Raw genomic sequence first — 16,079 nt, 5'->3', positions numbered from 1 at the left:
GTTAGTCAACTTTTGGAATCTATGGGTCTGGGAATCTTATGGACCAACCCGGCTACTAACCCTTTTCCCCCCAAGAAACATTTCAAAAGCCTTTATTGGTCAATGGTGCTACAAAAACATTTATCCTTAGTTTCAGCTGAGTCCTTGTCAGGTAGGTTTCTAGAGCACAAAGACACCCCTCTGCTAGAAGCCTACTGGGACATTATTACCAGGCCCAGAGACAGGAAACTATACCACCAATTTAGAGTTGGCACCTTACCGACTAAATCATTTATAAAAAAATGGAAGGGTGCAACCTGTGATTCTTGTAGCTGGTGTACTGATTGTGCTGACTCAGTTGGGCACATATTTTTTGTTTGCCCGGCCTATGCTGCCCCCCGGGCTAAGTGGCTTAAACCCTTATGTCGCACATTGGGAACTAGACAGGGGTCTGTAGCCCTAAATATTCTGAGATTCGATACTGGTGAATGTGTTGTAGTTGCTGTGGCTAAATTTCTGGCCTGGGTATGGTTTATTAGAAACAGGAGTCATTAGATTTTTGTGTTATTTACGAATTTATTTTAATTGTGTAAACTGGATTTATTGTATTATTTAGTATGTTTGCATTTTTATTCTGTAACTGTCTTTCTTGATGAAATATATCGATAATAAAGACTAATGAAATGAAATGCTAAATACTTCTTCGCTTCAAGTATGGACACAAGGACGCTTTTTGCACTAAAATATGGCACGAAATGCCAGACTTACATTTTGTGTACTTTTTCCCAAATTTCACGTTATAATGCAAAAGCAAATTACACAAATTTCTTTTCTGGTCATCCTCGCTGCCTAAAGTCAAAGCCTAAACGCAGCGTGCTCCCAGTGGTAGCTGGTTCCTCTGGTGCCAAGAACATCGGGTAATATTTGTTCCTGGGGTTGCATAGCTGCCCAAGAGAACTGGTCACATAGTAGTGATGTCAATGCCTGATCTCAAAAGACCAACTGCTGGGTAAGTCTTAGCTTGTTGTATTAGACTCTACAGGAAACACTCTCAAACTCACGCAGTTAAATTAGTGCAGCAGACCTCGTGACAGCTTGTGAGTCATGTTTATTTCAGCTTCCTTGGTTGACTTTCTTTCTCCTGGGAATTATTTACTGTTATTTCCTTTCTACTTCCGTTGCCAAGCTACAAATCTGCCAAGATTCAGGCACCTAATGGAATATGTTGTTAATTGTACTGACTGCAAATAAAAAAAATATTAAACGAAGGTGGTGTTTGCCAAATTTTTGCCTGCATAGTCTCAACTCAGACAAGTAGACATATTCATTTGTTTGCACTTTTCGGAGGCAGATGTTGCTCGAGGTTGACTGCAAGTGTAGAAAAGTGCCTCCTTTGACACTTTTTGCCTCATGTCTGATGTAATTTCGAACTGTAACCAGGTTCCCAGTGCCAGAGCTCCTTCCCCAAAATCTGTGCCATGATTGGCACAACTCCTGTTTTCCTTATAAGCCCCAGTGAATGGTACCCTTGGTACCCAGAGTATGGGGACAGAAGAAAGTCCCCTTCGGACCCCTCACCCGGACCGGGCGGTGCTGCTATCACAGGCTGCGTGCACAGGTGCAGGACAAACTAAAGGGTCGACATGGTACACAGCCCTGTGTGCCATGCCAACCTTACCCTGCATATAATATAGGTAAGTTGGCAGGCCTTCCGCCCTAAGGCAGCATGCACTATATCCTATGTGAGGGCATATTAGCATGAGCAGCTATGCCATAAAGAGCACATGGGCTGGATACTTTCTCCAGGTGCATCTCGACTCCTGCTGTACCTGAGTCCTGAGCCTCCAAGGACCTTCATTCAGCAGGTGAAGAAGACCTACAACCATCCCAGGTAGTGTGGTCCTCCGAAACTCCCCGGCGGAGTCCTCCTACCAGCGACCCAAGGGTAACTGCGTTGGCAGTACTCCACCACCCAAGACTACACCTTCATTCCAGCAACCGCGACCTCTGGGGTTGGCGGTGCTTCCATAGAACTGCAGTGACCTGATGCCGGCGACCACAACGGTAACTATGTTGGCAGTCGATTGAACTCCATTAAAGCTATACTCATCACAGGCTTCCTACACTGACCGCGATGGTAAATATTTGATGATATCTACCGCCATGTTCCTAGATACTGAAAGTACTGCATACTTTGAACTGCATTGCCTTTTCTTCCTAATACCACAGCCTACAAAGTATTTATTGAAGTATTTTAAAACTGCACAAAGTATATCTCCGATTTGAAGTCTTGTTTCTCAAAGCATATAAAAGAAATGTGTTATTTTTATACAAAATTGGTCTTGGATTTATTCTTGAGTGCGTGTCTCATTTATTGCCCCTGTGAGTACAACAAATGCTTAACATTGTCCTCTGATAAGCCTAACTGCTCGCCCGCACTACCACAAAAAGAGAGTTAGTATTATCTTCTTCATGCCTCTGTCTTCCTCTGGGGATGTCATGCACTCTCTACATAGTGTACTTCCTTTTAGTACACTGTAGAGAGAGGCACTATCTCACAGAAGGCATTGCTTGCACTGTAACAGGCTGCCAATGCAACTCATGGCCAATGCTTAATCTGTAAAATTCGAGTGCCAGCGCCCAAGATATTTCACACCAGTCCACTGCAGCTGGCACAACCCACGTCACTTAAACCGCAGACTTAAGTCCCAGTATTTTAACATTTTTAAGCTATATTAAATAATTAAATGCTTGACTAAAGAACCTTGCTCGTAAATACACACAGCACCACAATGTGGTGGATACTTGTAATATTGTACCAGTTTTTAAAAAGAAGTGCCAGCGCTGAGTACCAGAAAATGCTCGCACAAATTAATCACTGATCACACCTATCACCCAAAGTGTATAATCTAATTCAAGAATTGAAACAAAGCATTCACTTGAAATAGCATGATCTGTTGATCGATGAATCCTGCTTAGCTCAAGTCTCACTCTCTTTCAGGGGCTCTTGAATTAAGAAATTGTGCAGCCACAGCATTTTCCACATGGTTATGAATCTACTCTACTTGCCTCATAATCATCTGCTGCAGAATTTGTGAATTTCAATTCAATAATTGTTTGCTTCTTACTCAAAAAGATCTAATGTTACGAGAACAAAGTGCCACATGTGGTAATATTAAGTCAAATACCTTTTGCAAAAGTTGAATGACCACTTTCAATTTCTGAATGTTGTATTATGGTATTAAACTAGTGCTGATAAGGTGACATTGTAGGCCCTAAAATTATAAAGAAATACTATTCAATAAACTATTCATCATAAAATTGTTTTTACAAAGGAGAACATGTGTATATTTTAGGAATACTCAAAACTGTTATTAATTACATTTTAGCATAAACTTCAAGCTTGTCTTAATTTTTTTTTTACATTTTTCATCTTCACTCTGATGTCCTATAGGTATGCTTTTCACTTGCCCTTTCCCCTTGGCCCTATTTGTTGGCTCTCGTTTTGGAAACAATAGGTTTGTATGATATTACAGAGCACTTCCGTTAGCATTTATTGAACTATTCCTGGTTTAAAAAGCACTACACGCAAGTGGAAACTAGAATCACTGCGAATTGGAGATTGAGGTGAGCAAGTTATACAGACACTTAAGGGAAAAGATGGTTAGTGTTGAATTGGCTGACAATTCCCAATCTAACTGACTTTGTATGTAGATATTGTGGTAACTTAGTAATAGGGCAGCACACCCATGATATAGCTGAATTGTTGTAATTATCTGTGTTGTTCATCCCTTTGTGGAATTTGTGAAGTTCTCACCCTATGTCTTCTGGACAAGGAAGAATTCTGTCAATTTATCTTTCTTGACCTTACTGTTGCGTTCGACATGGCGAGTTAACTCCATCTTACTCAACACCTTCAAGAAAATAATGGGGATAAATCAGTCCTGAGCTGGTTCTCCTCACAGCTGACACACTAGAACCTTTCAAAACAAATCTATCCTGATGACGCTCAGCTTTACCTAAATGTGGTATCTCAAAAACCCCTTTTTTTCTGAACCAGATTATAAGTAAATTTGCCCTTTCTTCAGGTCACCCAGGATTTTTCACCTTTGCTGGACTCCATATATTTCTACAGGCTGTGGAACACTGTGCACTTTTCCCCTGCAACCAGTAATGGAGTTCCCGTGCTCCCCCTTTCAACATGGTGGCATTGGCATACCCCTAACTTGCATATTGGACTTACTTTTAAGTCTCTAGTACATGGTGCACAGTGTACCCAGGCACTGCAAGTTAAATGTCACTAGGGGACTGTAGCAGCCATTGTGCTACCCACTACAGTGACATTGCAAACATAACTGTAGGCCTACCATTTGTCAGCTGGCTGTTGCAGTTTTAAACTGAAAATTTGACCTGTCATAAATAACTCCTTTTAACTGTTCAAAACCTTCCTGTTAAATGCTTATAAGTTACCCATATGTATGCTTTATGACCCATAAGACTGGGTGCATGGTGTTTAAAAGTAGGACATGTCAGGATTTAAGGTTAAACATGTATTTACATTGAAAAAGCCCCAAAAGCTATTTTTCTCTTAACAAGGCTGGCTGTTCCATAGGAAAACACTGGGTTACATTATAACATTTCATAATGCTAATTTCAGTTAGGAAACAGCTAGAAAAGCAATTAAACAACTATTTTCATAGTTATTAAAAATACAATTCAACGGTAAAGTCCAATTTATTTTTAAAAAAATTAAGAAAATTGTACTTTTAGAAAGTTACCTTTTTCCTGCCTAAAGACTCTGGAGGCCCATTTGAATTTGCCATCCTACTTGTGCTAGACAATATTTATCATATAAATAGGTGTGAATGGGTATAAAATGCCTTCCAGGAGCAAACAATAGACTGACATGAATGGACAGAGATGACCATTCAGAATTCAGCAGAATATGCATGGTGGGCTCGTGAAAATCCTTTTGACCTTTTAGTGTCAAATCCTGATCGAATGTCAAATCCTGATTGACAAATATGCTTGGGTTTTACATATAACACTTGGGGCCCACTTCAAAGGCACCTCCCATATAACAGGCAAACCACCCCAACCGGCACCGCCTTTGTCCCCACAGCCAAGCAGACTCCAATCACAGTGGGCTTCTTTTTGACATTACAGTGTCAAGTCCTGCTTTAGTGTGGGGGTGTGGCTGGGCAAGATGTTCGACAGGACATGAAACACTGCAGCCCCTGCCGGCTTCCCTGTAATCCTGCTACATCGAGCAGATGCCATTCCCTTGAGGGGTAAAAACAGCCTGTCAAGTACCTGCTGTACGATGCCCGGTCCTGAGAGCACCCATTGTGCTGCAGGAGTGGCGGTGCCGAGCTCAGTGGCCCCGGTGTGTGAGGCTTGTGGGACGTGGTCTGGGCCTAAGCTGCATTGCGGGCCATGGAACTACTAACAAATGGTGGCGGCCCTGACTGCATTGGCGGGTTCCAAGGCCCTAGATGGTGCAGCCCCATTGTGAGGTGGTCCGACCGGGGAAGCAGTTGCCCACCAGGGAGGAGTGCTGGGCTGGTGGATCCCCGGCTTCCCATCTGGCTGAAGCGGTGGTGGCCAGATGGTGGTCCCCAGGGGCTTGGGGCTGTTTCTGAGCTCTGCAAACGGACTGGAGGAGTGAGGGCCCCCCCAGGTTGAGCCAGGTCAGCTGCAGTGGGGGCAGCCAGGCGGCAAGCAGACCGCACCAAGTCAAAGAGTGCTGGGCTCCGGAGCATTGAGGCTGTTCACGAGCCTGATGATGGGCTGGGGAGAGGCAGGGCTCCCTCAGGCTGCTTTGGGTGAAGCTGGGAGTCTGTACTGCGGAGACGCGACCTGCTGAGCAGACAGGACATCTCAGAGCCACGGTGTGGGCGTTGTCCTAGCTGACGTGACGTCTGGACGAGGTAGCGGTTGCCCCCTACTGGGAGTGGAGTGGGGCCAGAGGTCTCTTCAGGCCCTATTGGCTGGAGCAGGGGCAGCTGGGGCCAGGAGGGCTGAGAGGGGCACAAGTGTGCTAGGCCCCTGGGGAATGCCATTGGAGCCCGGGGCCGGCAAGACACCGGGGTCACACAAGAGCCTCCTGTAGTGGGCCTGTAGGGGCCGGGGGAGTGGCCCGGACTTCCATAATTGGCTGAGAACTTGCACAGGAGCTGCACAGATGGTGTGGCCTATGTGGAGGCTTGTCTCTGCTGTGAATGGAGGTCCTTGGGGCATGCGTGGTCCAGTGGTGACTGCAGCGAAGTGACCTTGAGGAACTGCGGTGGGCTGCAGAGAGGCTACTGCAAGAGAGGTGCAGTGGAGCAGAGGAACCCTGGTGGATATATCATGGAGATAAACAGGCTCTTGAGGGTGGCCGCTAACACCATTACCCAATACACAACCCCATGGCAGTATTCAATGTGGCACCTCGCCAGAAGAGTGCGGGATCCGCGTCCACATCACTGGAGCGTGAGGGGGAGCCCTCTTGGGCCGATCTGCTGGTGGCCATACATGGGTCACTCACTGCTCTGGAACATAATATTGATACAGTGTCCATTGATATCAATTTGCTCAGGGTGGATCTGAGGAAAATAGCGGAAAAAGTGACCACAGTGGATGATAACATTGATACGCTGCATGGGGAGGTGGCAGTTCTTAAGCAGCAAATGGCCAGAATGGCCACAGTAAAGGGGGAGAATGCAGAGGGCTGATCCCGCTGCAGCAACGTGCGTATACTGGGCTTTTGGGAATGGGTGGAAGGGACGTCAGCAGAAGGCTTTCTAGAACAGTGGGTCTGGCAGCCCTTGAAATCACAGGTACTCTCAGATGTCTTCGTCATGAAATGAGAGCACCACACTCTGGTGCCTCCGCCACCGATGGGGGCGCCCCCTCTGGCCTTCATAGCAAAGACCGTGAACTACTAGTACAGGGAGTGCATCCTCAGGGGGGCCAGGAAACAGGCAGTTCCAAAGTTTGAAAATTAGTTGATCGCCATTTTCCCTGACAACACCAAGAAGGTACAGGAGCAGCCCAAATCGATTTGTGGGGTAAAGCAGAAGCTGTGGAACATGAACCTTAAATACATGCTGCTATATCCTTCCAAGCTCTTCTTTGAGTACCCTGAGAAGGTCTGGGTTTGGTTGGAAGTGTGGAACAAGATCCCTGCTCCGAGTGTGGGCACTAGGGCCCGCCCAAAGACATAGTCCGAACGTGGCGCCTCAACGGGTCGCTTCAGGCAGGATAGATACCAGGGATCTGCTTTGGATGGGCAGAGAGTCACAATCCAGGAAGATGGTACAATAAAGGTGGCTGGGTCAGGGGATTCACAGGTGATGGAGCTGGGCCAACAATTACCCACGACAGAGGTTCAGGTGTCGGAAACTCAATCTACACATGTCAATGCCATATCAGACAAGAACTTCAGAGTAGAATGATACTGCAAAACTGTGTTGGGGTCTGTTTAGGTGGGGCTGCGGTATGCTGACCTTTATGTGGATATGTAGATGGAACCCAGGATCATAAGCGCAAGACGGCATAGGCAGTTAGGCGGTGCCGGTTGGGGGTGGGGGTTACTATCCTGGCTGGATAGACTTGGGTATATATGTATGGTCCTGACACATGTGAGGTGGACTTACATAGAAAATAGTTACACTATGTTTGGGGGAGGGGGAACTGTTTTATTTCAATTATTATGACAGTTTTGGTTATTATTATGGATACATGGTCTGATTGCCACACACAGCACTGCAGGAAAGTATGCAGCTTTTGGAAGAGGTACATTTATGAGTGGGGGCCTTAAGATATTGACCTGGAATGTCCGGGGATTAGGCACGTACATAAAAAAGACACAGAGAGTTGTCATCTTTGAAGTGCAATGGGGTGTCCATAACGTGCCTCCACAAAATACACCTCAGCCATGAGGGTGCAGAAGAAATGGAAGGGGCAGTTTTTTCTCACTTCTACTTGTGCTGAGGGGGTGGTGATATCGGTGGCCCCAGGACTCCCATTGCGCTTACATAGGTGGATATAGAGGGGAGATATGCGGTCCTGCAGGAAAAACTTGATGGGTGGCCTATATCCTTGGTTAATCTGTACGCACCCAAAGTGGACGATCCCCAATTCTTTTACAAGCTTCAGAAAGCGACGAGTGTGTGCCTGGAGGGTTCAATATTGTGGTTGGGGGATTGTTATTGTGTCTTGGATGGCGAACGGACTACCCACTAGACTCAACACGAAGCCTCATATGTCTAAGATATTGCACGAGGTGATGGATAATCAAGGGCTTTGAGATGCCTGGGAGGTCCACTGGTTGCATGATAAGGGCTTCACCTGCTACTCATTCACACACAATATCTAAAGCAGACTGGATAGCATCTTATTGGCAGATGTCCAACCAGGTGATTTGCATGGATTACTCATTTAGCACAATTGTTGTCTGATCACTCACCTGTGTGCTATGAGCTGGCTCTGGGGGGTGAGGGGGGGGGGGGGTCGGCAGATCAGTCTAGACTGTGGAAACTCCCAGCTGAACTCCTGACGGATGCAATGGGTAAGGAAACACCCTTGCAAGCTTTGACTGACTATCTGGAGGTTAATTGGGGCACTGCTGGGTCTCGTCAAATCCAATGAGAAGCCATGAAGGCGGTTGTGAGAGGCCATTGTCTGGAGCGGACTGTTGAAGTGCGTAGGCAGCCCCAGTGAGAGTTGCATCAGGACGAGAGGGAGCTTGAGTTGTTTCAGTGGCTCATGGATTTGGGCCAGGATGCGGCTGTGTAGGAGCATTGCGGGGAAATGGGATAGGCTGAATGTATTTACGCTCACCCAAAATAGGCAGCACTTGAATTGGGAGGGGAACAAGTCTGGTAGGCGTTTGACGTGGCGGCTGCGTAGGGAGACTAGTGCTCCATTTGTTCTCCATCTGAGGGATGAGGTGGGCGTGCTGGTGACCCCGCGTTCGGTAGTAGTAGCAGTGTTTCAGCATCACCTGGAGAGGGTGTACTGTGGTGGCACCTGCAACAATGTTCTTCTCACTATGCCACCCCAGTTTCCTTGATTCCAGTCCAGGGAGGACCTGGCCTGGCAGTTTAGGCTAGACTGTTCCCATGAGGAGCAGTTTCAAGACTGATTTGCATATGGCTGGGTCCAAACTGGGATGGCATAGTGAGCAAAAGAACAATAGATTAGACTAGGATCTCTTGACTGGGGGTGAATGGTCGAAAAGTTTCGGAACTCCGTCCATCATCTTGTTATGTTTGCTGAATTGCAAATATGATCAGGAAGCCATGCAGACAGCTACCACTTGGAAAAGAAAAAGTGTGAAAGCATAAGTCCTCATTTTCAAAATGATAATGTACTTCTGGATTGACTTGGATCTAGAAAAGAAGTGCATTTTGTGTATGTGTGAGGACCTTCTGGTTCACACTGGCAAAAAAGTGATAGAGCATTGCGCTGTGCATGTTGAGCTTGTCTATGTACCTCCGATATATGCCAAAAAGGGTGAGTGAAGGCAGACAAGGGCATTTAAATTAACCCAATTAATTTGCAAACATGCTAGTGATAAAGGAGTGGCTATTAAGAAAGGCAAATGTTTGTAACACCCAAAAGAGAAAACTTTTATTTTGTTCGCCAAACTGCCCCTGCTTCAAAGAGTACTCAAAACCGTAATTCATCGCCAAAACAGGTCTAGTATTTTCAGTCTTTTCCCATATGGCTAAACATGCCTTGTGCAAATGTTTATATGCAGTGCCTATGAGGACATTTCAGATGTTTTTATAATAGTGACTGACTAACAGGAGTGATGCTAACTTACTTTACAGGATAGCCATTATCATTAAATCTGACCAGACTTCACAGTGACTTTTGACTTGTTTTCCTAAAATGGAGTTGCATTTCTCAAGGGGTTTAAACAGTATATCTATTTGACAGGTCTTTATGTGTGTGCTGTTGCCTAGAATCTTTCAGTGCCATATAGAGCTAAAGACTCCAGTGGTGCCATCAATGAAATGTCAAAGCTGGTGCAGACGTGAAAGGGAATGTTTGCACTTTGGGATTGGAGGCAATGAGAGTAGGTGTTAAGAGCTGAAGAGAGATGGGGTGAAGGCCAGAAGTTGCAGACTTTACTAGGGGTGGGCGGAACTCGTGGAGTTTCATTATGCGGAATTCCACAGAGCTATATAAAAACACGGCGAGATTCCACTGAGATCCGCGAATGGGCAGAAATCAACTCATCATTTTTTTAGGGCCAGGAGCTTGGTCTGCGTTGCATAATCTGTGAATGGCACAGAGCAGTGCACTAGAGGGTGCTGTTTCTTGGTGGTGCTCGAGTATATTTTGTACTCGAGTGGCAGCTTTCTCATCGCCAATGGTTGGGACTGACTGCATTGGAATTTTTATGCCGGGTGCCTTCCTAGCTGCAGAAAATCACGCTAGGGGATGGCAATTGTAGCTCGTGTTAGAAAAAATTCTGCTGCGTGGCGGTTTGCGAAATTTGGATGGAACTCCACATTACATGCATAACCCAGAGAGGCTTAAACCCCGCCAAGTCTGCAAGCTGAGCAGAATTTATTGCCCACCCCAAAACTTTACTGATGTAACCCTGAAGATACCCTTGCACAGGTAGCCTCTGGGAAGTTCATAACTTTGTGAGTCACCCGGATCTCTCTCTGAACTACAATGAGAGAGGTCCCCAGTACCCAAGTGCATAGTTTTACAGTGAACTAAGCTCTAATACTCATTATGGCCCTGATTTGTAGTGCATGTCTAAATTCCAATCCCTGTGCAAACATGAGTATGTACAGGAATTGGAATAATGAGTTCTGTGATAATCATCTCTCCCTCGCTTTTCCCCAGATAACTTCCAGTAGGTCAAACTTGCCGAAATGCATGTGGGGAAAAGACCTGTAAAAAAGCGAAACATGCAGAATTTGAATTGGTTATTACTGGACCATGTTATGTCTCATTTGCAAGTTAAAAAGTCTGAATTGCAGGTATTTAAAACACGTAGTAAATACCTCACTCCTGGGTAAGGGAATTTTCCATGTGTGATAACTACCACAGCTATTCTGCCAAGTTTGTAATGAGGGCCTTAACATGAAGCTTGTTGAGAAGTAGACACTAAGGTAATTATTACTCAGGTGAACTGTCAACATTCCAAAATGTAGCAACATTGAGGTAAAGGGTTCGTGTTCATGGTGCCTGATTGTTTTAAAAGACTGTCATTTGGGCCTTAGAATGAGAGACAGGTGTGCTGAGTGGGCTACAAGCAGCATTAATAGTTAAAAATCTTGTTTAGAAATGAGGTAAGCCTTGTATTTAGTTTTTAGAAAGGAACAATGCTCCTCCGGGAGATATAACACATTTATTAAAGTCAATGATGGGAGTAGGTAGGAAATCCCGAGTGTGTTATTTCTCAAATCAAATTATTTGTAAGACTTGACAATAGTTGCTTGACGTGAAATGGTGTGCCTGCATAAGGTAAGAACTACTTAACCAAAATAAAAGATGTAAATCTAACAGTTTCAGCAAAGTCTGAGGAGTATTTTACTTGTCTGCTAAAGGTAATAAACATAAAATGCTTCACACTCACTGTGTAGTGTACAGTATTCAATTTTTAAGTTGTTGACCAGTGTACCTGTTCTTCAACACTGTGGTTGCTTGTTTTGCATAGTGAAGTTTCAAATTAGTGATTGTTATATATATATATATATATGTATTTAGTAGTTACAGTAATACTTATGTTTAGAAACTATAGCTCGTGGCCTAACGTTACTTAATGGCACAAGTTATAGTTTCTTCAGATAAGTGTAACTATGAGTATAACTGCTGAATTTCTATGGTTTTGTGTGGGGAAAATGTCAACCTAACTATAACGTCCCTGTAACCTTTGTTTCTTTTCAGTGAATTTCTATGTATATAATTACTGTACGTTAATACAACCACCGCCGTGCATGCCCTTTGGCTGTGGGCAGTGGGAGATGGCATGCACCCAATATAGATCTGTGGAAGGCCTTCAGCAATGCACGGCTGGGGTATGGTGTGTGAGGTTTTTTTTCCAATTGGGCTTTGGATCCACAGATATCTATAAAGAAAATCTTTAATAACTCCCAAACTACTTAACAGATTTGCCCCAAATCACAAAAAGCCCAAACTGTGGACCAAGCTCTAGCTTTCTGCCCAATGTGTTGTAATTCGGTTTAGCGGTTTGGCCTGTAGCCATGCCTAAACTTTGCAATTTCCCATAAACATTGCATAGGGAAAAAGCATTTTGGGCCCCCCCCCCTTTTTCACGGCCCCTGCTTCACAAATCTCCCCAAATTTCCAGACAGCAGCTCAATTACGTTGTACACTCATTCTAAAAATGTCCTGAACATTTGTCAAACGGCACCAAAGTTATTAGCAACAAAAAAAAAACTCTTTGCCTATGGGAAGTCGGTCCTAACTATAACTACCTACTGGCTAGCATACATAAATATATGTATGTCACTAAAAAAAACCAAAGGTTACAAGGACGTTATAGTTAGGTTGAAGTTTTACCCACACAAAACCATTAAAAAAGTTATAGTTTCTTCAGATAACTATAAATGTAACTGTAACTTCTGCATTTCTATGGTTTTGTATGGGTAAAGCATCAACCTAACTATAACGTCCCTGTAACCTTTGTTTTTTCAGTGAATTCCTATGTTTTTTAAACGTAAAGTAAGATATAGTTACTGTGCGTTAATACAATCACCACTGTGCGCGGCCTTTGGCCGTGGGCAGGGGGGATTGGCCGCAGGGCCAGGTCAGATGCTGCAGCTAACCCTACCGCATGCACCAAACTCCATGCTGCGCATGGCCTTTGGTAATACGTGGTGGGGTATGGTGTGTTAGTGGGTAAGGTTTTTTTCCTATTGGGTTTGGATCCGTGGGTACCGGCGGATCCTCGATTCATGCCCAAAAAGTATTTGGAGCGATTTCCTGTAAATGAGGGGTCCCTCAGGGACCCTCCATGTGTCCTTTGGGGTCAGGATATTTATATACTGACCCCATATATGTTTCTGACACTTTCATTTTCTCTCCCCTGGGCCAATCGACAAAATGGGAGCCGCAACTTTCTTTTCATGTTGCAGCCTGACAATTAGGGCTTTGCTTTTGCCCTGGAACAGCAGGTACCTTTGAATCCCCCTCATGTGGATCCGCAAAGTATCCGCGTCCCTAGATATCTATAAAAGTCTTTCTTCAATAACTCCCAAACTACTGAATGGATCTACACCAAATAACAAAAAGATCACTTTCTGGACCAAGATCTACCTTTCTGCCAAATTCCGTTCAGCGGTTCGGGCTGCAGCTGTGTGTAAAAATTGCAAAATTCCCATAGATGTTGCATGAGGAAAAAGCGCTTTTGGACCCCCCCTTTTCTCAGACCACCGCTTGAGGAATCACCCCAAAACTTTCCAGACAGCAGCTGAAATGAGAGGCAAACTAGTTTTGAAAATTTTGTGAAGATTCATCAAAAGGCGCCAAACTCCTTAGCAAAACAAAACACGCTTTGTCAATGGGAAACATTGGTCCTACCTATAACTACTTACTGGCTATCGCGATTACCAGTAGGTGGTCAATAGTTCTGACCTAGTTTCCATAGGAATTTTCTTTTGTTTCACTGATAACTGGCGCCGTTTCACGAATCTTCACGAAATTTCCCAAAACTAGTACCTGAAGTTTAGGGGTGATTTGTCAAGCAAGGGCTGAGAAAAGGGGATGGGGTCTCAAAACGTGTTTTCCCCATGCAAATTCCCATAGGGATTTAAGACATGACTACAATCTGAATAACTGGGCAGAATTACCCCAAATTTGCCAGAAAGCTAGCTCTTGATCCAACAAGAGCCCTATTTGGTGAAAATCTGTTCAGCATTGTTTGAATTATAAAAGGGAAAGGAAATTTGTATATCTAGGGACACGGATCCATTGCAGATCCACCAGGGCGGATCCGTGGATCCATTCACCAAAGCTTGGCCCTGATTGGGTGGCCCCAACCTAAGAGAAAAGTTGTGGCCGCCATTTTGTTTATCGGCTCGGTGTGAGGGGGGCAAAATAAAACTGAAAATCAACATAAGGGGTCAGGATATAGGTATCCTGACCCCATAGGATAGATGAAGGGGTCCCTGAGGAACTCCTCATGGGTAAAAATTTGCTAAACATTTTTTGGGGGCTGATTTATGGTTCAGTGGATCCACGTGCTAAAACAAGGCCCTGATTGGCTGTACGTAAGCTGAGAGAAAAGTTATGGCCGCCATTTTGTTTATCAGCACGGTGTGGGGGAAAGAAAACTAAAAAGAGACATAAAGGGTCATCACATAGGTATACTGATCCCAAAGGACAGATGAAGGAACCCACATGGGCAAAAATGTGTCCAAAATTATTTTTGGGGCTGATCTGCAGATCCACTGAGGTGCTCAGTGCGGCCCCAGTGGAAATCTGTGACGGATCCGCAGATGCAGAGCCCAATGAAAAAAAATATACCCATACTCAGTCACCAATCCTGCGTGAGGCTGGGTGCATGCAGCCAACCCCCACCATACATGACTAAAGGCCACTTGCGAGGAATAGCCGCAGGCCAGGCCCTGCGGGGAACAACCGCCATGCACGGCCAAAGGCCACTTGAACACCACGTCTTTTACTTTCGTTTGCACGCTTCAATACCGGTTCAGTTTCTATACTGCTCACTAACTTAAACACTCAGACATACGTTTGACAACACGTTTTTCATATTGTTTTTCGGTGTGTCTCACGATGTACACGATTTTTCACCATGATGCATATTTCAGTGTAGTGAAAAAAAAATTCCAGTGATTTAACTCAGTGCCTTGACTGACAAATACGTTGTTTCATGATTTGCAGAGAACCTGCCTCTAAGGAAGGGCTCAGGCCGGAAATGCATTGGGCTGACGGAAATTTATTTGATTTTTGCATAATGTCAATATTTTGATTTATATGAACTAAAGTGAACGAAAGTGAACATTTATTGAAGAAAAATAAAGCAAGCACAAAATTGACAGTGAATAAAACTTTATTTGAACTCAACAAATACAATCTGTCACGAAAGTGAATTAATTTTTTTTAAATGGCATTTTTGAGTGCGGATGGGGGACGCCCCTCTACGGAGGATAGCGCTATCATTGTCTTAAAAAATGCTCATTCAGTATACAAGGATTGATAGCCATATACGCTGGCATCTATTTTGAATGCAGGACTTGTTTTGCTCTAAAAAGAAGTAGACCCCCCCCCCCCCCTCCAAAAAAAAAGCCTCAAACAGCAGTTGCTCATGTTCTGATCATTGGCTTTGTTCCTGTGTGCACATGATGAATGTTTAGTATGAATTGTGTGTAACTATGCATAATTACGTGATGTGGCTCAATAACATATTTTTGTGAAATTTGTGAAACAAACGTGAAATTATACTGGTGTGCTAGAAATTTCTTCCAGGCTTATATGAAAGTTGTCTGTGGATGCATATGCATCTCTATTTGTATATATGGTTTATGTGCATGTGCTACCTATTTGCATCAGTGCCTGTATATGTGTTGTCTTTGTGTATGGATGTCTATGTGTGTGTTACCTATGCACATGCGGCCTGCATGTGCCTTCTCAGTGTACAAAAATACCTGTGTGTGTGTAGCCCTTGTACTGAGGCTCCTGTACAAACTCTAGTCTGCTTGTGTGCTTGGAAGCCTCTGTCTTACTGCCTCACATATATAGCAATGTTTAGATGAGTCCCTCCGCATCAATTATAAAAATACAAGCACATTGGTTTAAACAACAGCTATAGACATTTTTTGCATTATAGAATTGAGAAGTTTTCTCAGTAAATTGTTGTTGTGAAGTTTAACCGCTTCATTGTGCATATATTACATAAAGGGTGGCTAAGGAGAGAGAAGACAGCTGCCGAATGGTAAACTTGGTCATTTGCTTCTTCCCTTAGCGCAATACGTGTGAAGAGGGTATCGAGCAGTACAACGGGGAGCTGGAGATCCAGGCGAAGCTTGTGATACCCTCCTTGGATGGAAAGATTCAGTATGTGGCTGAGACATCAGACGGTAATGTAGACTCCATTAAAATAT

General features: G+C 44.3%; 1 protein-coding gene across 1 annotated transcript in view; it reads left to right on the top strand.

Moving 5' to 3' along the window:
• Positions 1 to 16,079, top strand: part of SYTL3 (synaptotagmin like 3) — a 523,043-nt gene that overhangs the window by 439,205 nt on the left and 67,759 nt on the right. The window contains exon 13 of the mRNA XM_085612149.1: positions 15,941 to 16,055. Within this exon, the coding sequence (XP_085468275.1) occupies positions 15,941 to 16,055 (115 nt within the window). The remainder of the gene's footprint in view (positions 1 to 15,940; positions 16,056 to 16,079) is intronic.

Source organism: Triturus cristatus, chromosome 6, assembly GCF_964204655.1.
Source record: "Triturus cristatus chromosome 6, aTriCri1.1, whole genome shotgun sequence".
NCBI classification, from domain to species: Eukaryota; Metazoa; Chordata; class Amphibia; order Caudata; family Salamandridae; genus Triturus; species Triturus cristatus.
This window is presented reverse-complemented; position numbering and strand designations above follow the sequence as displayed.